The 25,178-nt window shown below is 40.1% G+C and overlaps 1 protein-coding gene across 3 annotated transcripts in view; it reads right to left on the bottom strand.

Annotated features, from left to right (window-relative positions):
* Positions 1–25,178, bottom strand: part of LOC137347154 (dyslexia-associated protein KIAA0319-like protein) — a 117,666-nt gene that overhangs the window by 40,962 nt on the left and 51,526 nt on the right. For all 3 annotated transcript variants that reach the window (XM_068011311.1, XM_068011309.1, XM_068011310.1), the window contains exons 4-10: positions 22,783–23,050; positions 19,962–20,063; positions 14,931–15,028; positions 9,676–9,763; positions 6,734–6,826; positions 6,079–6,211; positions 268–496 (exon numbers count right to left, since the gene is read on the bottom strand). In XM_068011311.1, the coding sequence (XP_067867412.1) occupies positions 268–496; positions 6,079–6,211; positions 6,734–6,826; positions 9,676–9,763; positions 14,931–15,028; positions 19,962–20,063; positions 22,783–23,050 (1,011 nt within the window). The remainder of the gene's footprint in view (positions 1–267; positions 497–6,078; positions 6,212–6,733; positions 6,827–9,675; positions 9,764–14,930; positions 15,029–19,961; positions 20,064–22,782; positions 23,051–25,178) is intronic.

Raw genomic sequence — 25,178 nt, 5'->3', positions numbered from 1 at the left:
TTTATTTGCTGAACACATAGCTGCATCACCGCATTATATTAAATATCATGAATTATAATCCATCCTTTTATTAATCAGAATAATTGCGAACTTGAAATTTTGGAGTTTACAACTACCTGTCCCCCACCACCACCCTGTCCAAATGTGGGTTCACAAGCATTCTTTTTAAGGCTTTGTTATTAACTTCATTCCATAACCACCATGCTCATTTGATTCCTTAAAGTAGAATATACCTAATGTTGGAGGACAGTGCAGGTGTTTTCCTACCTGCATTTCAACTACTTTGCCTTTACTCTTTGGGCTTAGGGACCATTCATAGCTGACAATTCCATGGTCATCTGTGCTTTGGTTGCCATACAGCATGATGGAATTCTTGGGCAGTGTAAGGACCTGATTTGCACCAGCATTAGCTACAGGTGGATAGTCCACTGCTTTGTGCACAGTGACGGCTGCTGTGGTTGAGTTGCTGGCACCATCAGAATCTACTACTGTTAGACTGAAACAAGAAGAAAAATAAATAAATTGGACAAACCGTTCAAACACACTTCCTGGAGTAAAATAGCAGCACTCAACTGAACGGAAACACTGTATAATTAGAACAAATGCTATAGATAACAAAGGACTGGAAGATGTAAACAAAAAGCCTTAAAAATGATGCATTTAAAATTATTCACCCAGTTGCAAGCATACTACTTTGACATAAAATGTTATGCTACACAATAGCATTCAAATAAACAGTAAAGAGGAACTTTTCTGAAAAACTGAAGTTCCCTTAGCTTTTAACTAAAATTAAATCATGGTGAAATCAACATCTATATTGTGATTGGTATATAATCTTGTAGCAGCTAATTATTAGACTTATTTTAGGCAGTGCGTTGAAATTTTCCAGTATCCCATCCACTCTCTTCTAAAGATGAAGTCTGGAGTGATTTTAAGCTATTGACATTTAAAGCCATATAAGAATGTCCAAACTACAGGTCATGGGTTATATGCAGCCTCCGTGTTCAGGCAATGTGGCCCACGAAGAAACTCATCTCGAATTACACATATATTCTCGAGATACTGGTTTGTCCTTTTTGAATTTCATGAGCCTGATGTTTGGAATGGGCTGTTCTTAAGATTGTTGTTTCATTGCTGGATAAATCTTAAATCAGGACACCAAGAATCATGCAGTATTGTAAAGTCTGGCTTGGGTATAAAATTAAAACCTGACTTGGGGCCCGAGTCCTTCAATTTTTTTTCACGCCCAAACTGACCTGACACGAATATCTTTCATATGTTCCTGCAGCAGGCTATTCCTGCAGATGGAGTTGTGGGGAATTATGGGTAAGCCTGATCCCGTGAATTCCCAGAAACAGCACTGTCCAGCCCAACACGACCCTGAATGCTGGACTCGGAATATCAACCCAAACCAGACATGTGAAATTGGGTCTAGTCAGGTTAGGGTCGGGTAGCCAGGCTTAACAGTATTGGTAACTTGAGAGATAGATTATACAAATTAATGGCAGCATTGAATTAAACTTGATACCCTGCAAGGGTTCATGGTCGCCACCAAAACAACACAAAGTAACAGTTTGAATCTTGTTCCTTAATGTGGGTAAAATATATGTTTAGAATAACCTGTTGACTCATAATAGAATTTTCTGAATATATCTGTTCTACCTACCTCCACAATAATATATAATTGCAACAATTAACTCAAAAGACAAAACATCTAATTAAAAATCTTGTCTGTGCACATTTCCGGTCTACAAAGCCTCAACTCCAGTTGATATATTTCTTTATCAATATAAATTCCTAGATCTACATTTAGAGTAAAAACTGCCTATGCAGACTGGGCATAGTAATTGGTAAAAGTCCTACAGAGGAGATGAGCAGCAAAAATAAAAAAAGTGTACTGAATTGGAGGTAACATTTTGTCCCTTCATTGGCAGCCAGGCCTTCAGCTACCTAGGCCTTAACTTGGAATTCACTCCCTAAACGTTTCCCTCCCCCTTTAAGATGCTCCTTAAAACCTACCGCTTGAACCAAGTTTTTGGTCATCTGTCCTAATATCACCGTATATGGCTCGGTATCAAATTCTGCCTGATTATGTTCCCGAGAAGCCGCTTGGGACATTTCAGTATGTTAAAGGCACTATATAGATGAAAATTGTTTTGTTAATATTTGGTTGGTAGGTGGGATAAAAGAACATTCACTGATTGATGGGATGGGTCAAGCAATGTGCCTCAAGGATCTGTACTGGGGCATCAGCTTTTCAACATATATATTAGTGACTTGGATGAAGGATAATAAGTTGTATTGCCAAGTTTGCAGATGACATCAAGTTAGGAGGCACAGTACGTTGTATAGATGGGACCAAGAAACTATAAAGGGACATAGACTGAGTGGCAGATGAAGTACAACATGGGCAAGAGTGTTTCATTTATCCATCTCTGATCCCAAGAAAGTATTGCCTTAATTGTGAGAGGCTAGGAGTTGCGTCGCCATGTACAAAAATTGCCAAAAGCTAGTGCACAAGTACAAAAGAAAAATAAAAAGGCTAATGGAATATTGGCCTTTATCTCAAGGGGGATGGAATATAAAAGTGAGGAAGTGATGCTTCAATTGTACTGAGCCTGGTAAGACCACATCTGGAGCCCTGCAGTTTGGGCACCTAACATCAGGCTTGGAGTGGGTACAGGAATTCAAGAGTTAAATTAAGAGGATAGGTTGTGAAAACTTGGTTTGTGCCCCCTGGGGTTTAGAAAGGTGAGGGGTAATCTAACTGAGGTCTTGAAAATGATAAAGGGATCCCATATGATAAAAAGAAACTACTTCTGGTGAGAGAATCCAAAACAAGAAAGCATAATCTTAAAGTTAAAGCAGGAACATTTAGTGGTAATTTGCAACTCTCTCCGAAAGGACTCTGGATGGTGGGTCAATTGAAACTTTCAAGACTTGGGTCGATAGATTTTTGTTAGGTAAGAGTACAGAGAGGTGTGGATCAAAGGCAGGTAAATGGATTTGATGTGTAGATTAGGTGTGATTTTACTGAATGGCCTCCTCCTGTTCCTAAATATGTAATGATACTCTCCCAACAGTAGTCGGGCTGTAGCACCACAGTTTTGCATTTCCCAGTTCCTCCATCTAAACTGCTCCAACCCACTCCCAATTATCTGCTTCCCAAATATTGCTATTTATCTATAAATAAGTATATAAAATACACGGATTATATCTAAAGGAAAGAATATATCATTTTAAAATGGGCGCTGCATGAGGTCTGTAAACCTTCATTCAATTATTCCATTCTCTTCAAAGCTGTTTCACCTAAATTCTGTACTTGATTTGAACTAGCAAACAGAATTTTCTGTTCTTGATTTTCTAAAGTCAAAAAAGCACAGAAGCTTTTCTCATCCATTATTACTTAATGGGTGTTTTGCCAGAGAAATCTCAATATTAGCTCAGAAAGTTGATATTTTTCATGTCAACTTCTAATACCTTGGGGTACATTAATTTTAGACACATTTACACTCTTTGCTGCAACAATGCATCTTACATCTAGCTAGGAACTTTGCAGAAATGCATCAAATAAAGGCAGTTGTTTTTGTCTGGGTGGAAGCTTTGCATGATGGTTAGCACATAAACATTGAACAGTTTGTATTTCAGGCTGATAGTCACAAACTGGGAAATAAAAATTACAATAGTTCATCACAAAAATATGACCAGTGAACAGGTTAAATCGCACTGCAAGACTGGAACTATTTTGTGAAAAACAGTAAATGGTTGTTGAAACAAAATAAATACATCAAGATCAGGGAACTCCTATTATAAACAGTGAATATATAAAACTTGCTCATAATAACCTAGTGTATGACTGGCTGAACAAGAAAACAAATTGAGCCTTCAAGTTTCCATGTGGCACGTGCTGGAAATTCAAACCACTAGGGGACATACGAGGGTTCAGCTTAAGGCAGTCATGGACAGAATTTTTCTTAAAATGACTTAATGCTGTACCACGTAACTTCACTTTAATTAACACAATTTACTTTCACCATTATAGCTTACTACTTTAGTTCATTTTACATTACATAAGCAGAATTCATATTTTGATCCATTAGTGAACTTCAAACGCCTCTCCATTTATGGATAAAAATAATGAACTGACACTGTAATCAACTGTTAGCTTTGTTCCCTTGATTGATTTGATGAATATCCAGTGGATTCTTCGATCTGAGTGTACTCGCTTATGCATTTATAGTTCTGCATCTTTACACTAGTCATTTCCGTCCCCTAGCCTTGACAGGGTACAGTGTAGTTGTGACAGTACTAAAACAGGAAGAAAGAGTTCAAATCCTGTCATGGAAAGTTGCGAAATTTCCACCTCTACTCGACCTGGCCTGTGCGATCCCAGTTCCACACTACATGGCTGATTCTTAAGCAAACCATGCAGTTGTAAAAGGTGTAAGAAACAGAATACCACCAGGGAGGCACAAACATCGATGGGCCGAATGGCCTCTTTCTGTGCCATAACAATTCTATTGGCTAAATTTTTCAGTTTACCTGGAAGTCCCGCCACCAGATTTGAAAGTGAGAGGTGACCACACTTCGGCAGGCATTGGTCAATTAACAGGCCGCCGTCCAATTGAGGGCGGCAGCCCACCCACCACCTCCCCAAGAGCTGCTGGCCCAGACGATCAGCACCTCAGCTGCGACACTGCTAGCAGTGGCCACTGCTGAGTCTGCAGCTCCAGGATGAGGGTACCTCAATCGCAAGACTCCTTCAAAAGGTAGTGAGTTTGGTTGAGGGAAGCCAAAGCCAGGCATGCAAGATCTGGTGATTGGGTTTTGGGGGGTTGGGGGGTGGTTTGTGGTGCCCAGTGGCACTGTTACCACAAGAGCAGCCAGGGGGGCCCTCCATGGGCCATGGAGTGGCCATCAAGGAGGGCATCACCCCCACCCAACAAGAATCCGCTGGGAGGCTGTCAGGACTTTCCTCGTGGTCTCCCCATGTGGGAAAAATGCAGGAAGTTGCCTTTAGTTGGCCATCTGACAAGCAGCTTTGCTGCTAAGGTTCCCACCACTGGCAATATGTCATGGCAGCAGGAAGACATCAGGCAATCCTCCTGGCGCCTTTCCCCACCATAATGCCAGCCCTCCTGCCTCCCAGCCCATTGGAGATGGGATGGAAAAATTCAGCTTTATGATTCTATCACAAGGACTGCAGTGGTTCTCTGGGTAACCACGAAAGGACAATAAAGGTGGCATTGCCAAGCGCTGTCCATATTGAAAACAAATTAAAACATTTTTTTAAGAACCTATAACAACTGAAATTGGTTGAGAGTGTGCCATGACTGATTTATGTATTAGGCTTGCATTTTCCAGGGATGACAGAGTAGAAACAATGTGACAGAAGTTTGGGTGACTCAGGTTAACAACATTCAATTGTATGCTTAGCTGAAGAAATACATGCAATCTAACTAATCTTTAGAAGAAAATTCAGTCAGCAATACAGTGACAAAGTAATCACACACCAGGTTACAGGTTTGTACCTGTTATCCCCACATGGTAAGTCCTCAATCTCAGCCATGCTATCCAAGAAATACTAAGCAATTCTTCAAAAAGCAGGAGGGGAAAAAAAACTGCAGTGCAAACCATCCAGAGCTGAAATTTAACACCTGAAAACAGGCAATCTGCCAAATTGTGTCTGTGGAATGGAAATGGGGAATGGATAGAGTTAGAAAGGGATTAAAAACAAAGGGAAAGAAAATTAAAGGTTTGCCTGAGGTACAATTACATAAGCCAATATAGACACATGTACTGTACAGTTTCAGGTTGCTCTGACACACCCAAAAGTTCTGTAAATAGTGCAGTACTTCCTGCTTAACTAGATGCTGTCAGGTAAAAGTGGCAGGAGTCATTAAAATCGACTGGCCATATTTGGGAAAATTTTGATCTCTGTTTGACAGAGCTACTGAGAGAAGCACACAGCAGAAACAGAGCACTCTGCATCAGTGGGAGTGAGTAAATTACATTTGCCATCTTAATTCATTCCAAGCACATAGCCCTACTTGAATTTGATTTCCTTTATTTATGTACCTGAATATGTAATTGCCTGGAACCAAGTTAGTCAGTTTCAGTATCTGTGTATCTGCAGACATCTTCTCCTCTCGCAACGGACCCTTCACCTCCTCCCACTGGTAACTTATGATTTTATCGTCATCTGTACTTTCTGCAAATAAAACAGCATTTATTTCCATTTCAGTTTAACAACTACTTTATAGTACTGCAACAGATTACAAAATGTAAAGGCACATTAATGACCTTAAAGAGGAAATCCAAAAAAATAATTAATTGTATTGTTGACACTAGGCAGATGGGTATTTGTTCTAGTGCAAACCTTCCAAACTAAATAGCCCAGAAAAGCAGAATGTTGGTCAAGCAGAACATAAACTGTAATTATTCATGCTTATAATGCTTGGTGTAGCAATGTCAATCCACAGCAGAGTTTCACCTAAAGGCATGTTTAAAGATCTCATTTTCTCACTTAACACTGTGTTAAACAGTTCTTTTTGTACTTTGCTTTAATATTAATAGAATGCATAATTCAGATGAGGAGATCTTGGCCCTTACAGAGAATCTTTAGCAAATTAACTGTTTAATCAGGATTTGAAAATGGAAAAACATAACAGAATTCTAACTACAGCCAAATAGTTGATCCTGTGTTACATTAAAATAAAAGCTATAAACTTACGGCTCCCATCAATAAAAGTAGATGTTGTAGGCAGTGAGATCTCTTGGATTTTTGGAGAGACAATAGCCACTGGAAACTGATTTATACGAGGTGCTAAAAAAAATAAACCAACCATAATTCTTTAAAAGAGCAAAAAATTTAAAGTAGTTAAATTGCTAAAACAAATCACTTAAACATAAGTTATACTGGCAATCAGCAGCATTAGTTGAAGAATGCAGCAACAAACCCAGATATACAGAATCGCCTTCATTGCATTAGAATGGAACTGGGTAAAGAAACACCTTTATTAGTATTCCAAAGGTAAACTATTTTTAGAACTATTTGTGTTGTAATTACTTGAATAATGTAAACAAGTACAATGCTCAATGCCATGAAATAGAACAAGAAAGATTTATTTTTTAAAATCTTGCATGTGCACAACTTCATGTCTGTGTCGCTTGGCATTTTGATTTTATGTTTTTGTCACAATGGCCCAGATCCTGTGGTCAGCAGCAAACAAACAGCACTAGCCATTCATTATACTTACATTTTCCCACAAACTTTGTGGGTTTTTGCACTGTAACTTGCAGTTATTAGAGAGCCAAAATAGTGTGGTACTCTCTGAAGGGGATCCAGGATCTGTGTGAACAGGGTAAGGAATGGTGTGTTTCCTTAATCAATCACATTTAAGAATCCTTACAGAACCATGCACGGTCTAAACCAGAAAGTGTAAGTTAGAATAGTTAATTCAATGTCAAATCACAGAATGTAAAATGGAGAAAAGAAAGATGGGTTTAAGCAAGAGAGATAAAAGGCAGAAAGAAAAAGTAAAACATTTTTAAAAATCCCCAATGATAATTAAAATGAGGAAATGAGACTCCACACTTGTTAAAGTTAATTTTCAGTGCTTGAGAGGTTGTTTGGAAGTAATTAAAACTTATCCTTCAGTTAAAAATTCACTTACAGTTTTATGAACAAGTTCTAATGTTTTGGCATGTTCAGTGGGTATCACATTGTACTGCAAATTCATGCCCTTTCATGCATTTAAATGCAGAGTCCCTCAGGGAAAAACTGGTATGCCAAAGCATCTGGAGAAGAGTAACTGACAATAACTTCCAGATATCTGTGTTTAACTGCACATGTGCGGATGCTGGAAGTTGCTGTTTACTCCTCAATAACGGTGAGTACTGATAGCCTCCACCACTATTTCTACAGCAAAATGTGGGGCATCATAATCACTGAATATGAAATTGGAACTCCAATAATAATACATTAGGTTAGGTTTGGTTTCAAAGATGCCAAACATGAGGAAAACCTTAACCAGCTTCATGAATATCACTGGCTCAGCCTCCGTTCCCTTGTTTTTTTCTCATGTCCAAACATGCTGCCTCTCAAAAAAAGTCCATTCTCCTGTCTTGTTTTAAAACGCTATTGTGCACTACCACTTTTAAATAAGGTACCCCAGTTACCTTTTTAAAAAAGTTGCAATCAGCGTCGCAAGAAATTAATTAGTATTTGAAAAACCTCAAGTCTGAATACACTTCATATTATAAATTCCTATATCCACATTTATAATGGAAACTGGCACGTAAATTTGTCATACTGCAACTACACCCTCATGCCTGTGGAGCCAATACACTAGTAGGTGGGCATAATTACAACATGATACGTTTATATAGGTAGTTTCCATTATAAATATTGTTATAGGAATTTATAATGAAAAAGTTGATAGGAATTACATGCTGCACAAGATTAATATATTGTAATTAATATCAATAAAAAACTTCCCATGACTTCCCATGTCCTGTTTGAATTATCCCCCATCCTTTAACTCCACTTTCACCGGATGACTATACTTGTGTGCAATACTATGCAAGATAGATTGGGCGACACAGTGGCGCAGTGGCGAGCACTGCAGCCTCACTGCTCCAGCGACCCGGGTTCAGTTCTGGGTACTGCCTGTGCGGAGTTTGCAAGTTCTCCCTGTGACCGCGTGGGTTTCCGCCGGGTGCTCCGGTTTCCTCCCACAGCCAAAGACTTGCAGGTTGATAGGTAAATTGGCCATTGTAAATTGTCCCTAGTGTAGGTAGTTGGTAGGAGAATGGTGGGGATGTGGTAGGGAATATGGGATTATTGTAGAATTAGTATAAATGAGTGGTTGTTGGTCGGCACAGACTCGGTGGGCCGAAGGGCCTGTTTCAGTGCTGTATCTCTAAATAAAATAAACAAACTGGTAATAAATTTAAGATATTAGATCTACATACTGTTCCTCTTTACAAAACCTGCCTAAAAACAGAACATCTCCTAAAATCTCCAGTAACAAATGTGACCTTCTCAATGATGTCAAATTGAAATTGCTACTGATTGATTAATGCCCATAAATTCAACCTGTGTGACTGATGCAGATCCCTGACATGATGATTGTATTGGATACTTTAAACAGCAACAGATTGTCAATTTATAGCATGTAGTAACATTTTCACATTGGGTTTTTACAATTTATTTTGTAATCTGAAAGCAATGTTCACGTCACATGATCCTAATACAAGTCGTCAGCACATTCTGAAAACTATTCAAAGGATATTACACACAAGTTAGCACCCATAAGATATTAACTCATCATTGGGTAAACAATTTTGGGTCATCGCAATTTACGTCCTACTCCATTCCATAATTTTCTAATCCATTCACGTTCAGCTCTGAGAATACAAGGTCCTTCAATAATGCACTTTTATTTTATTTATTGATACAGCACTGAAACAGGCCCTTCAGCCCACCAAGTCTGTGCCGACCATCAACCACCCATTTTATACTAAATGGGTGACTGGCATGACTATTCATCACTAGAGAGCACGATTGCCAGTCAACTTAACATACACACACTTGCGCTGTAATGATTTTTTTGCTCTGACTCTGTACCTCCTGCTATATTTGAAGTCATGTTTAAAGCCACAAATACTAACCTGGTTTAACAGTGACATTCACTGATCCTTCTCCATTTGCATTGTCACCTTGAACAATTACTTTAAACATGTAGAAACCAGCCGAAAGCTGAAAAATTGAAGTACCATTCAGGTTACTATGTGGTACGCAGCGAAAACATTGCATTTGTGCTAAAACTACATATAAAAAGTATTCGAATATGTCAAGTGACAGTTTGTTTTAGAATATATACTATGTACATTATATAATACAGATGTGATTCAAATAAATATCAAAAAACGTATACACAGTTTCACTCCCGCATCCCCCCCCCCGCCCCCGCCACAATTTTTTCTAGAGTTGTATCAGCCTCAAACTTTGGATTTGTCCGCACTAACCAAATTAGATCCCAACACTGGTCTAGGGAAAATGTTAGAAGCTATTATTAAAGACGTTAGCAGGGCACTTAGCAAAATTCAAGGTAATCAGGCAGAGTCAACATGGTTTTGTGAAAGGGAAATCATGTACAACCAATTTATTGGTTCTTTGAAAAAGTAACGTGGATGTATTGCACTTAGATTTCCAGAGGCATTTGATAAGATGCCACATCAAAGGTTATTGTGGAAAATAAAAGCTCATGGTGTATGGGATAACATATTGGCATGGATAGAAGATTGGCTAGCTAACAGGAAACAGAGGGTTGGCATAAATGGATCATTTTCTGGTTGGCAAGATGTAACGAATGGTGTGTCACCGGGAAAAGTGCTGGGGCCTCAACTTTTGACAATTTATATAAATGAATTGGATGAAGTGGCCCAAGGTATGGTTGGAAATTTGCTGATGAAACAATGATAGGTAGGAAAGCAAGTTGTGGAGAGGACACAAGGAGGCTACAAAAGGGATATAGACAGGTTAAGTGAGTGGGCAAAGATCTGGCAAATGGAATATCATGTGGGAAAATGTGAAATTGTCCATTTTGGCAGGAAGAATAAAAAAAGCAGCATATTATCTTAATGGTGAGAGATTGCAGAGCTGAGATGCAGAGGGACCCAGGTGTCTTCGTGCATTTTTTTTTCATTTATTCATGGGATGTGGCGTCGGTGGCTAGGCCACCATTTATTGCCCATCCCTAATTGCCCTTGAGAAGGTGGTGGTGAGCTGCCTCCTTGAACTGCTGCAGTCCATTTGAGGTAAGTATACCCACAGTGCTGTTAGGAAGGGAATTCCAGGATTTTGACCCAGCGACAGTGAAGGAATGGCGATATAGTGTGGTCAGGATGGTGTGTGACTTGGAGGGGAACTTGCAGGTGGTGATGTTCCCATGCATTTGCTGCCCTTGTCCTTCGGGTTGGTAGAGGTCGCGGGTTTGGAAGGTGCTGTCTAAGGAGCCTTGGTGCATTGCTGCAGTGCATCTTGTAGATGGTACACAAGGCTGCCACTGTGCAGCGCTGGTGGAGGGAGTGAATGTTTGTGGATGGGGTGCCAATCAAGCAGGCTGCTTTGTCCTGGATGGTGTTGAGCTTCTTGAGTGTTGTTGGAGCTGCACCCATCCAGGCAAGTGGAGAGTATTCCAACACACTCCTGACGTGCCTTGTAGATGGTGGACAGGCTTTGGGGAGTCAGATGATGAGCTACTCGCTGCATGTTTCCTAGCCTCTGACCTGTTCTTGTAGCCACTGTATTTATATGGCTACTCCAGTTCAGTTTCTGGTCAATGGTATCCCCTAGGATGTTGATACTGGGGGACTCAGCGATGGTAATGCCATTGAATGTGAAGGGGAGATGGTTAGATTCTCTCTTGTTGGAAGTGGTCATTGCCTGGCACTTGTGTGGTGCGAATATTACTTGTCACTTAGCAGCCCAAGCTTGGATACTGTCCAGGTCTTGTTGCATTTCGACACTGACTGTTTCAGTATTTGAGGAGTCGCAAATGGTGCTGAACATTGTGCAATCATCAGCAAACATCCCCACTTCTGACCTAGTGATTGAAGGAAGGTCATTAATGAAGCAGCTGAAGATGGTTGGGCCTAGGACACTACCCTGAGGAACTCCTGCAGTGATGTCCTGCAGCTCAAATGATTGACCTCCAACAACCACAGCCATCTTCCTTTGCGCTAGGTATGACTCCAACCAGCAGAGAGTTTTCCCCCTGATTCCCAATGACTCCAGTTTTGCTTGTGCTCCTTGATGTCATACTAGGTGAAATGCTGCCTTGATGTCAAGGGCAGTCACTCGCACTTCACCTCGAGTTCAGCTCTTTTGTCCAAGTTTGAACCAAGGCTGTAATGAGGTCAGGAGCTGAGTGGCAGAACCCAAACTGAGCGTCACTGAGTAAGTTATTGCTAAGCAAGTGCTGTTTTATGGCACTGTTGATGACACCTTCCATCACTTGACTGATGATTGAGAGTAGACTGATGGGGCGGTAATTGGCCGGGTTGTAGAGGTGTGCAAAGGAAACCTGACGCGAGCCCTATTTCCGGACCCGGAAGTCCGACCCCACCCGACCCGAACTCGACACGTCGTCGGGACCCGTCGGGATTGGGTCGGGTCGCAGGCCTTTACATCAGTACATGGGTAAAGGCCTGCTACCGGACCTGACCCCGACGGCACCTGTCTGGTTCGGGTCGGGTTTTTGGACTTGGGTCGGGTTTCCTTTGCACACCTCTACCGGGTTGGACTTGTCCTGCTTTTTGTGTACAGAACATACCAGGGCAATTTTCCACATTGCAGGGTAGATGCCAGTGTTGTAGCTGTACTGGAACAGCTTGGCTAGGGGCGCGGCATGTTTTGAAGTACAGGTCTTCAGTACTATTGCCGGAATATTGTCAGGCCCCAATAGCCTTTACAGTATCCAGTGCCTTCAGTCGTTTCTTGATATCACGCGGAGTGAATCGAAATGGCTGAAGTCTGGCATCTGTGATGCTGGGGACTTCAGGAGAAGGCCGAGATGGATCATCAACTCGGCACTTCTGGCTGAAGATTGTTGCAAATGCTTCTGACTTATCTTTCGCACTGATGTGCTGGGCTCCCCCATCATTGAGGATGGGGATATTTGTGGTGCCACCTCCTCCAGTTAGTTGTTTAATTGTCCACCACCATTCATGGCTGAATTGCAAAAGGTTAGAATGCAGGTACAGCACGTAATTAGAAAAGCTAATGGAATGTTATGGTTTATTGCGAAGGGAACTGAATACAAAAGTAGGGATGTCATGCTTCAGTTATACAGGTCATTGGGGAGACCACATCTGGAGTACTGTGTACAGTATTGCTCTCCGTATTTAAGGAAGGATGTAAATGTGTTGGAAGCAGTTCAGAGAAGGTTTACTAGACCCTGGAATGGCAGGTTGTCTTGTGAGGAAAGGTTGGACAGGCTAGGCTTGTATCCGCTGGAGTTTAGAAGAGTAAGAGGTGACTTGATTGAAACATAAAATCCTGAGCGGGTTTTGACAGGGTGGATGTGGAAAGGATGTTTCCTCTTGTGGGACAATCTAGAACTAGGGGTCACTATTTAAAAATAAGGGGTCCCCATTTAAGACAGATGAGGAGAATTATTTTTCCTCAGTGTCGCGAGTCTTTGGAACTCTCTTCCTAAAAAGACGTAGCAGAGTATTTAAATTTGTTTTTAAGGCAGAGGCTGATAGATTCCCAATAAGCAAGGGGGTGAAAGGTTATCAGGGGTAGACGGGAATGTGGAGTCAAGGTTACAATCCGATCAGCCATGATCTTATTGAATGGCGGAGCAGGCTCGAGGGGCCATGGCCTATTCCTGCTCCTAATTCGTATGTTCGATACTAAAATATTTAACACCATAGCCCAGATTGCTGCAGAAAAAAAAAACACGCCTTTTAGCCACCATTAATTCACATCCCCCTCTACTCCCAGCATTTTTGCACCCTCTGATCCCAAAAAAGGCCATTTTGCAGCCATCGCTAATATGTTAACACTATTCAAATTCACATTCTGAGACACGAACATCCATGAGACAACTCCCAGATTTAAACAGCTAAAAAATTAGACTCCAAATCTCCTACTGAAATATAAAGCCAGATTTAGAAAAGTAAACACCAGGCACCAATAATATAAAAGTATTAGACTTACAGAAAGGAAGTTTTAAAAAATGTAAAAAGCAAAAAACTGCCACTGCTGGAAATCTGGAATAAAAACAGGAAATGCTGTAAACACGCAGGCCTGAAATATTAACTCTTTACAGATGCTGCCAGACCTGATGTTTCCAGCATTTTTGGTTTTTATATTTAAAAAAAGTAGATAAACATTAAGAGACAGAGATAATATAAAGAAACAGTTAATGCAAATAAAAAAATAATAGGCAAGCACAGATAGAGGTGACAAGAAAATACGAGAGAGAGAAAAAGCATGACAGAAAAAAAATTAGAGAATTGAAGGCAAGTCGAAAGACAACATTTAAAAAAGTCAGCACACTTGCAAGAGAACACCTGGTATATTTTAGAAAGGTAAAAAGTCCATCAGAGGTTAGGGGCCACAAAATGTACATCAAATATCCAGCATCAATTCACTGAAAAAGTACAGCAATCCTTTGCCAAGTCAGCTACTATTCACATTTTACTATTCTGACCATGTCATTTAAGTCAACTTCAAAAGCAAAATTAACAATGAAGTATATATACTGCGGTTATTGTTTATTTACTGGGCAGTTAACATGCTTATTGACCCGCATAACCTAATCCACATCCTGGTTAACAGTTAAATATCTCTCATAATTCTTGCTGATGTCAGACTGTAATAAGACCATGTTCTAAAAAGGTAACTAATCACTTTAGGAGCAATGATATAGTAATAAATGAATTCTAATTATTTAACAGACAACACAACATAGTCTATCCTTATGCTTTCTGTACATGATTTAAAATATGTTTTTTCAGCATCACTCAAGATTCACATCTGCATTTGTGGTGATAGCACAAATCATGTCTACTGCCTGTTCAAGATTTGGTCATATAAAGGATTTATGGACTGAAAGCAGAATTTTCCAAATTAATCACTAATATACGAGAGCTAATCACTTTCAATAACTGACCAACATGAGTCAAATCATGGGGCTTCATTTGAGAATTATGTAAATTTGCATTAAATTGAAAATTGCCAAAAAATACTGCTCTAAGTAGCACACTGTGTTCATTTACATCATAATGTCCATGGTTAAAGCTGCATATTCACTATTATTCCTGATGTAATAGGTTAAGGAACAACCCATCCAGCACCTTAGTAATTACAATAACTAGATCACTTGGGTCATTAATAATTTTCATCCACTTACTTTGGAGAGTTTAAGAGACACTGAATGTTGGCCCTCCATCTCTCCCACATAGTCCTGTGGGTGCGTGATAAGTTGCCAATCATATTTATAACTCGATCCTTAAAAACATGAACGCAGAATAAAAGAAGTGTTGCATTTTAAAACCAGCTCCTGCTGTGACACCAATTTCTTCAGGGAAAAATTCTATGCACTTGAACATGCATAGGAAATGCTTTCAATATTCAGTACCTTCCCATATGTCTTGTTTGAAAGTATTCTAACGCACCGAGTGATTTATACATTTAGTGACATTTTCCCTGTCGAGACACCTCAGCTGATGTCAGCTGCAGACCAAGTGATTTTGATTACACTAGAAATTTCAGATTAGCATCATTACTAATGCTTGATGTTCACTGGGAAGCTTCATATTCAAGCAGCTACCAGGCTGGTCTCAAATCTGTTTGGCTGAAGCCATACAAAATTTGGAACAGATAAAAAGCATGCAAAGCTGTGAATTTTTACACATAGCACATAGCCAAATAGGGTTGGGGTACTTTATATTGAAAATACTTCCATTTCATATTTCTTCAGCAAGTACGGACTTGCTTCAATTTTTACAGGGAAAATAAAATCTAAATGATAAATGTCACACGAATAATGATTTAATGAATTATTCACATGCATATACACACATCGAACATGATCCACTGTATTTCTCAAGTATTATTTTAAACTACATTATACAACTTGTAAAAGAACAGTTGAACTACAATTAATATAGAAAGTAAAATTCTGTATAATTTACAACAAATAGCAACCAGGCTTGCAAATTACTGTATTGCATATGACGCACAATCAATACAATGTCCAAAAGCTGACAGTCAAAAAATGTTTAAAAATTGTAAATCAGCTCTGTATTATAAATCATACTAGGTGACGGCAATTAATTACAAAGAACCTCAGCGTTTACTCCACAAAGCACAAGAACTTTGCATTCCTGGTTAGCATGATCAACAAAATCCTTATTTGAATTCCTGGTATGCAGTATGTATTAACAGATCCCCAATATCTTCCATGTGCAGAATGAAGGCACATTTACTTTCTGAAACACTTGCAAATGATGATCCAATAGTTTCCGTAATGTAATTTAAGAAAATACTCAACTGCAGAAATGAATAAAAGCAGCTGTTACAGACTTTTTCGAAGGACCCAACTTGGAGTTAAAGAACTTCACAAACTATAAAAATCTATATACATTATTTCAAATACTGTGCGAAATTGATAGTGATATCATTGTAATACTACAGCCAGCCACAAAAGTTGCTGACTGGTCAATTAAGTAATTTGCTTTCCATTATCCAATCAGATCCCAAGATTTGTTCATCTGCAGCACATGACACCGCAGATTCATCCAATCCTTGAAGAAATTTAACCCTCTTTTCAGATTGAGTGTGAAAACAGGTACAGAAACAATTTCAGAAGGTTGAGCATTGGAAAAACTAGTACTTTAACTAAAGATAACGATCAAATTTTTCCGTCAAGTCTTTATTCTGTAAAGTAATTTGAAGAAGGATTATAATTCTTAAAAACCACATCCTCTCCGACAAGAGAGAATCTAACCGTCTCCCCTTGACATTCAATGACATTACCATCGCTGAATCCCCCACGATCAACATCCTGGGAATTACGATTGACCAGAAACTGAACTGGAGTTGCCATATAAATACCGTGGCTACAAGAGCAAGTCAGAGGCTGGAAATCCTGCGGTGAATAACTCACCACCTGACTGCCCAAAGCCTGTCCACCATCTACAAGGCACAAGTCAGGAGTGTGATGGAATACTCTCCACTTGCCTGGATGGGTGCAGCTCCAACATCACTCAAGAAGCTCGACACCATCCAGAACAAAGCAGCCCGCTTGATTGGCACCCTATCCACAAACATTCACTCCCTCCACCAGCGCTGCACAGTGGCAGCAGCATGTACCATCTAAGGTGCACTGCAGCAACGCACCAAGGCTCCTTAGATAGCACCTTCCAAACCCACGGCCTCTACTAATTAGAAGGACAAGGGCAGCAAATGCATGGGAACACCACCAAGTTCCCCTCAGTCTCACACCATCCTGACTTGGAACTATAATCGCCATTCCTTCAGTCGCTGGGTCAAAATCCTGGAACTCCCTTCCCAACAGCACTGTGGGTGTACCTGCCTCATATGGACTGCAGCGCTTCAAGGCGGCAGCTCACCACCACCTTCTCAAGGGCAATTAGGGATGGGCAATAAATGCTGGCCTAGTCAGTGGCACCCACATACCATGAATGAATAAAAAAAAAGAAAATACTGCTCACTTCTTTGCTATTACCCATTACCTACAAAATACTGCCAACTAAATCATTACACATACTTTTCTGACATTCTCACTAATTTTAATGAGTTACTTTGACTTAGTTCTGTTTTAATTTAATTTCTCATCAGATCACTGTTAGCCACTCAAATATATGTTAACATATTGTTCACACATTAATTTCATACATTTATATAGCACATGTAGTAAAACAGCCCAATGCGCTTCACAGGAGCATGATCAAGCAAAATATGTTATTTACTTAGATAAGGTGATTTTAGGGCAGATGACCAAAACAGCTAGTTTTTAAGGAGCGTCTTAAAGGAAGAAAATGAGATAGAGAGGTTTAGAGAGGGAATTCCAGAGCTTAGAGCCTAGGCAATTGAAGACACAGCTGCCAATAGTGGAGTGATTAAAATTGGGGATATGCAAGAGGCCAGGATTGAAGGAGTGCAGATTCCGGAGAGTTATTGCGCTGGAGATGGTCACAGAGAAAGGGAAAGACAAGGCCGTGGAGGGATTTGAAAACAAGCTTGAGAATTTTAAAAATCGAGTTGTTACGCAACTGGGAGCCGACATAGGTCAGTGAGCACAGGGGTGATGGGCGAACGGGATTCAGTCCGAGTTAGGATACAGGCAGCAGAGTTTTGTATGAACTCAAGTTTATGCAGGGCGGTAGATGGTATGCTGGGCAGAAATGCGTTGCAAGAGTCTAGTCTAGAGGCAACAAAGGCACACACGAGGGTATCACAAGCAGATGAGCTGAGATAGAGGTGGGGTCGGGCAATGTTATGGAGGTAGAAGTAGGTGGTCTTAGTGATGTCACAGATTTATGGTCAGAGCTCATCTAGATGTCACATACGACACCAAGGCTGTGAATGGCCTGGTTCAACCTCAGACAGTTACCTGGGAAAGGGATGGAGTCGGTTGTAGTGGGAACAGAAGACAATGGCTTCGGTCTTCCCAATATTTAGTTGGAGGAAAATTACATATATTTACAAAACAGCAACAGACCATTTGGCCCAACATGTCCATGCCAGTGATAGTGTATTAATTCATTTTACTATCATTTAGAAACATTAATATCCTAAAAATATTATATTAAATTGTATAATATATTTAATGTACTAAGGACAAGCTAAATGTCAGCATAGGACACAAATAACTTGCAATGTATACAAGATAACTGTAAAATAAAATTAAACATTAAAATACACACTTAATTGCCAGTTTTGTATTTTGTTATAGTATAATCTATGTAAGGGCTCATGGGGTTGGGGGTAATATATTAGCATGGATAAAAAAAATGGTTAAAGGTCAGAAAACGGAGTGGGAATAAATGGGTCATTTTCAGGTTGGCATGCTGTTAAGGGATTGGTCATTTGGGACTGAAATGAGAACAAATTTCTTCATTCAAGAAGGTTGTGAATCTGTAGAATTCTCTACCCCAGAGGGCCTTGGATGCTCAGTCATTCAATATATTCAAGACTGAGATTGAAAAGATTCTTCAACACTGAGGTAATCAAGGGATATAACGATCATGTGGGAAAATGGAGTTGAAGTCAAAGATCAGCCATGACCTTATTGAATGGCAAAGTGGGTTGTGGGGGGGTGGGACACGTGGCCTACTCCTGCTTCTATTTCTTAAGTTATTAAGATACTGCTCAGTTATAGCTACCGTTAAACCCTGGCAAAAGCAGACCAAATTTGGCAGAAATCATGCTTCTATCAGAACTTCTATACAGAGGGAAGAATGGAACTAGAATTCCATGTTTGAATTCAGCAGACACTGTGCAGATTTTGACAGCTGTACTATATTCTCAAACGTGGATGAGTTGATATCTGAAATACTTTCGTGGCTTCTCACCACAATGAGTTACTGTGAAGTCGTAGCTACATTTCTTCCTGTTGTGTGTTTATGTTTTCTTTTACCAGAGGCCGAGATAGCTTTCCAACTGATCTGTGCACACATTGAGTAAAATTCAAGTATGATCAGTTTAATAAAATGACAACAGTTTTTTTTTTGAAGTGACTTTTTTTTCTGTGCTGACGATTACTGATCAAGTGCTAAGTCAGTCTGTTAGTGGGCATGGCCACAAGGCACAAAGGTGTGTATCCTTCAAAATATTCAAATTATAATCACCCATACAATAGTTATTTCCATCATTTGCTTACAACTTGTGACAAAGCTTATTCCATTCTGTAGAAATAGCGACCTCACCCACCACTTATATTGAAGTAAGATAAGGTTTGATTTTTGCTAATGGCCTTATTCTGCAACATGAGCTGCAAAGCAACACTAAGAATAACCTTGCTTTAGTTATTTTCTGATTTTTTTTTAAATTGGAAAGGGCATTTCAACAGGCCGTCTTGCTCATCAAAAGACTTCAAATGGAATACTGAAATGCGTTAAAGCGAACAGGAGAAAAAAATGATTATAGTGTTTGAACAATTTGGCAGCCTTTCCAGTCAACATCGTGCATATTCATGATATGAGCAAATGCCAGCCACATTACCTTCCAAGGACTTACCTACAGAGATTCTATGATTCTGTTAGAGATCAGAGCTTAATACAAAGGGTGCTCAGCATTTTAAAAGCTGAAAGTGTATAAAACATGAATTATTTGAATATTAACTGACATCCAAGATAAGCCAATCCACTAAGTGCATTAATTCCTTTCACAGGAACCAGAGATCCAGTCCTCTTACCTTTAGACGGTTCTGGTAACACATATGCATTCAGCTCAACTTCATCCTTTGGCAGAGTGATCTCCACACTGTCTCCAGCAGAAACAACCAATTCCTTGACCACTAATGGGGAAGACAAACAATGCTTTAATATATAGAGAATCCAAACAAGCTTCCTACATCAACCATTCAGCATATTGAATGATGATTGTCCTTGGCAGGTTTGAAAATATGAACATGTTTTCTATTCTGCACATTCAAAAGCTAAACTTCTGCCAACTTCCATTGAATTTTTAGTTTATGTAAGAAGTCAATCCAAAACATAATTAATGAATAAGCAATTTAATTTGCAGATCTTCTCACAGGCAATGTGTGAATTAATGTTATTGCCCCTAAATACAGAATTGTTTTTAATCACTTTCATCCAACTGTAATACGAACATACGAATTAGGAGTAGGCCATTCGGCCCCTTCGTGCCTGCTCCACCATTTAATATGATCATGGCTGATCTGATTGTGGCCTCAACTCCACTTTCCCGCCACCCCGATACCCTCTGACTCCCTTGTTAGCCAAGAATTTATCTACCTCTGCCTCCATCCAATTCTATAACCCTCTATTGCTGAGCTCATTATTCCATTGATTAATAACCCTTATTCGAAAAAGAAATTGCTGTTTTAATTTCCATTTCCACTGAGTAAATTTGCTTTTCATTGTTAATTGGTATACTGGTTATGATAACTTACACTGTATTGTGAGGGATCCAGATAGGTGACTAATTCTGTCTGAATGTGTGTCACACTCAATCCATTAAAACAATATTAAAAGTCATGGAGTTTGATCTTTTTGGAGAATTCATAATCTTTTCCCCATTTTTCTTTGGTAATGACTTTCCTTCACCTTCAGTCAAGCCAACAGCTCAGAAAAGCGTTAATGATCAGTAAATTTGGTCACCAACATCGGTTTGCATTCAAATCTCCAGTGAAAGGCCTATTTCTATAAAGCTACATTGCTATCAAAACCATTAACGAGTAAATTAAGAGGGGGGGGAATAGAAAGAAACAAAATACGCTGCCTTTTGCACGCATGAGGAAATATTTAGAGATATTAGTTCAGAAACCAATAATGCAAAATATAGTCCTGGAATAAATCATACAAGGGGTTCAAAAATGCCGTGTACTTTTACAGAATCGTATCTCAAAAACAAATCTGCGAAATTGGAAACATTTAAGGTACAACACCTAATCCTAACTATGAGACAAGGCAAGTAGATACGAGACACTTCCAGCTACACCTAACATTTAATATCTGCAAGTATAACAGATTTCAAAACGTAACCCAGTATTGATTTTTTTAAAAAGCAATCTTAATGTTTAAATCACAACACATAGCTATGTAGAACAATAGACTGGAAAAGTCATTTCAGTGTCAGCCTCAGCTCAGTGATAGCATTCTTGCCTTAGAGTCAGAAGGTCATGGGTTCAAGTCGCACTCCAGAGACTTAAGCGCAAAATCTAGGCTGACACTACAGTGCAGTACTGAGGGAGTGCTGAACTGTAGCAGTGCCATCTCTGTTTAATATCTTATGTGAAAGATCTTGTTTATCCTCATTGTGGATGTGGAAGTTCCACAGCACTACTCTAGAGCACTTGTGATGTCCATTAACCTTTCCTCCTCAAGCAACACCATCAAAAATAGATCACTGTTTAAAAAATTATTTATTTAGAGATACAGCACTGAAACAGGCCCTTCGGCCCACCGAGTCTGTGCCGACCATCAACCACCCACAATCCTACACTAATCCCATATTCCTACCACATCCCCACCTGTCCCTATATTTCCCTACCACCAATCTATACTAGGGGCAATTTATAATGGCCAATTTACCTATCAACGTGCAAGTCTTTGGCATGTGGGAGGAAACCGGAGCACCCGGAGGAAACCCACGCAGACACAGGGAGAACTTGCAAGCTCCACACAGGCAGTACCCAGAATTGAACCCGGGTCGCTGGAGCTGTGAGGCTGCGGTGCTAACCACTGCGCCACCCATACATCATCTTGTTATTTATCCCATTACTGTCTCTAAGACTGTGCTAAATCAGCTATGTTTCCCTACATTACACCTGTGACTACAATTTAAAGTACTTCACTGGCTGTGAAGTGCTTTGATCATCGGAAATAGGAGCAGGCCATTCGGCCATCAAACTTGCTCCGCCATTCAAACAGATCATGGCTGATCATCTACCTCTACGCCACTTACTGCCTGAATGAGGGACACAGCATCGGGAAGGGGGGGCCCGCTGAAGGCCAATCCCCTGCCCTTGCTGCCGATCGCCCTCCCACACGACCCCCATCCTGCAAGACCCTTCCCACTCTGATCAGTCTGAGGCCTGGCTCAGCGACGTTGCTCAGCCTCCAGTAGGTGTAGCTACAGCAGCAGCCACCGCCTCCATGGTGGTGCAACAGCTGCCGACCTCTGATCGGCCGGCAGTTCTACAAGGCCGGGACCTTTGGCGACAGGGTCCTAAATCCTATGGAAGGCCCACCACTGTCCAGTTAAGTGCCTGATACGCACAAAATTCGGTGTACCTTCCGTAGAATAGGCAACGCAGAAATCTTGGTATCTGTTTCCCCCAATGTCGAGACCCCCGCTGCCAGCTTAAAATCGCCCCCTTGGCATGATTATGAACTTTGCATTCAGCCTTCTGTTGCCAATCATTAAACTGAGCAGGAATCATCGACACTGATATTTTGTTATTGCTAAACCCCCATCCCACTACTGAAATAATCAATGCTTGTAGTGTCTGTACTGCCAAGACAGGTCAGTCACTAGATTTAACTCACCTGGTTTCTCTGAAACACCTATGGTTGCACTTGTAGGGTTGGATGTAGAGTTAGGAGGTATACCTTGTGCCATCGCAGTAGTTTTCACTTGTGCTGGCAGAGTGCTCAGGAGTGGGATTGGAACAGTGGTAACTGGGAATAGCTCAACAATACTGTCATTTGATGTATTGATTTGCATCCATTTCTGATTGGCTGATGGACTGGACAAATTTGAATTAGGAGGAACTACCAAAGAGGCAGTGTCTGTCAAAGAGGCTCCTTTAGGCACCTAAGAATATTGGCAAGAAAATTAATGCATTAATATATTGACAAAATTGAAATGTGATTTTTACAAGTTTATTTGAAAATTAGTCTAAAAATGGAAGACTACTTAAAATGCATTTACAAAATAAAGCTTGTAAATTCTTCGTACAGAAATACAATCCCAGAAACATGTGTTGAAAGAGGTAAATAAAAACAGAAACACTTAACTCTATCTTGTATACATAACTGAAGTTTTACATTAATCCTTACCAATTAAGAACGTCAATTTTAATATGCAATCTCAAATTGGTAATATACAGTCTCAAGCTTACAAGAAGTTTCATTTATGCAGCCCTTTTAACATAGCAAAATGTCATAGGTTTGGGGCGGGGGGGGGGGGGCGGAGGTGGAATTGAGCAGAATAGGAATTGAAAGTTTTTTTTTTAAAAAGGAGACAGGGAAGGTAGAGTGCAGCTCCACTTACAACAAAAAATGTGATTGAAACACACATCAAACATTGCAGTCAGAACAAGTAATGTTCGGCCTCTGCCTGGAACTGGAGAAATACAAGCCATCTGGAACCCATTCTCAAAGATTCACTCAATGCAAACGACCCAGCCAATGGCCATGAGGGTACCGACAGCAACCAAAATGACCTTCAGTATTCATAGCTCTCCTCAATCCTCAAGCCCAAATAATTCTTAGAAACTAAAACAAGCTGTCCTAGTGCAAACACATTCAATGCCATCTTCCCACAGGCATGGTACAGTCAGGATGTACAACTACTTCATAAGTTACATACGGGAATATGCAGCTAAGTATTCAGTGACTTTATAACATATCTTCAGAAAATGTGTGTTAGAATGCAGATTATATATAAAATGGTTCATAAAGTGTACTTTCCTGAGAAGATAACAAAGAGCCTGTGAAGGTGCATGCATACACATGCTATCTGTCCAGTGATCCTGTTTGCAAGAACAGGAACCCTGGCTGATTTTCATCTCTCTAGACCAGAACTGGTGGGGCCAACTGAAATACCCAACTCCTAACAAGACAAGATCTGCTAAATCAGCACAAACTATGGATCAAACTTGACACCTTCCTGGTGTTTATGTCTCTGCTACCCGCTAGGTAAACTCATTCAGCCAACAGGGCAACTAAACAAGGATGTGCAACAATGAAAAACTTCTTACAACTTTATTTAATCTTGGCAGGGATGTTAAATAATGAAATTCAAACAATTCTGAACGTTTTCACACAAAACTTGAAGATCTCCCATTTTACAACATTATTTTCTATTCCCTCCTGCCTGGCCACTTGGTTTCTTGAACAGAATTGCTCGCTGAAGAAAACACTTTTTTCTTCCAGACTATCTTCGTTTTCATTCAGGGGTTTTATTTCATTATTATACTCAGACTGCTCTGAAGTTACACACTCAATAGCAGAGCAACATGTAATTTAAAAGTAAGTGTCAATAACTTGCTCACAAAATATTCACATCTCGAATACAGTGTGCAGTTTTGGTCTCCTTATTTAAGGAAGGATGGATGTGAATGTGTTGGAGGCGGTTCAGAGGAGGTTTACTTGGTTGATACCTGGAATGAGCGGGTTGTCTTATGAGGAAAGGTTGGACAGACTGGGCTTGTATTCACTGGAGTTTAGATGAGTGAGGGGAGAATTGATTGAAGTGTAAGATCCTGAACGGTCTTGACAAGGTGAATGTGGAAAGGATGTTTCCTTTTGTGGGGAAGTCCAGAACTAGGGGGCACTGTTTTAAAATTAGAGGTCGCCCTTTCAGGACAGAGAGGAGGAGAATCTTTTTCTCTGAGTGTTGTGCATCTTTGGAACTCTCTGCCTCAGAAAGTGGTGCAGGCAGGGTCATTGAATATTTTTAAGGCGGGATAGATAGATTCTTGTTAGGCAAGGGAATCAAAGGCTATCGGGGGTAGATGGGAGTGTGGCATTTGAGACACAAACAGGTCAGCCATGATCTTATTGAATGGCAGAGCAGGCTCGAGGGGCCGAATGGTCTACTTCTGCTCTGAATTGGTATATTCGTAAAATGAATCCACTTCCCAGTGTTGTGAATCATTTGCAACTCACTAGTATAATACTACATTTTGTCACAACATTAACAGTCAGATAATTTACTG

The sequence above is a fragment of the Heterodontus francisci genome, chromosome 31 (assembly GCF_036365525.1).
Source record: "Heterodontus francisci isolate sHetFra1 chromosome 31, sHetFra1.hap1, whole genome shotgun sequence".
Classification (NCBI taxonomy): domain Eukaryota; kingdom Metazoa; phylum Chordata; class Chondrichthyes; order Heterodontiformes; family Heterodontidae; genus Heterodontus; species Heterodontus francisci.
This window is presented reverse-complemented; position numbering and strand designations above follow the sequence as displayed.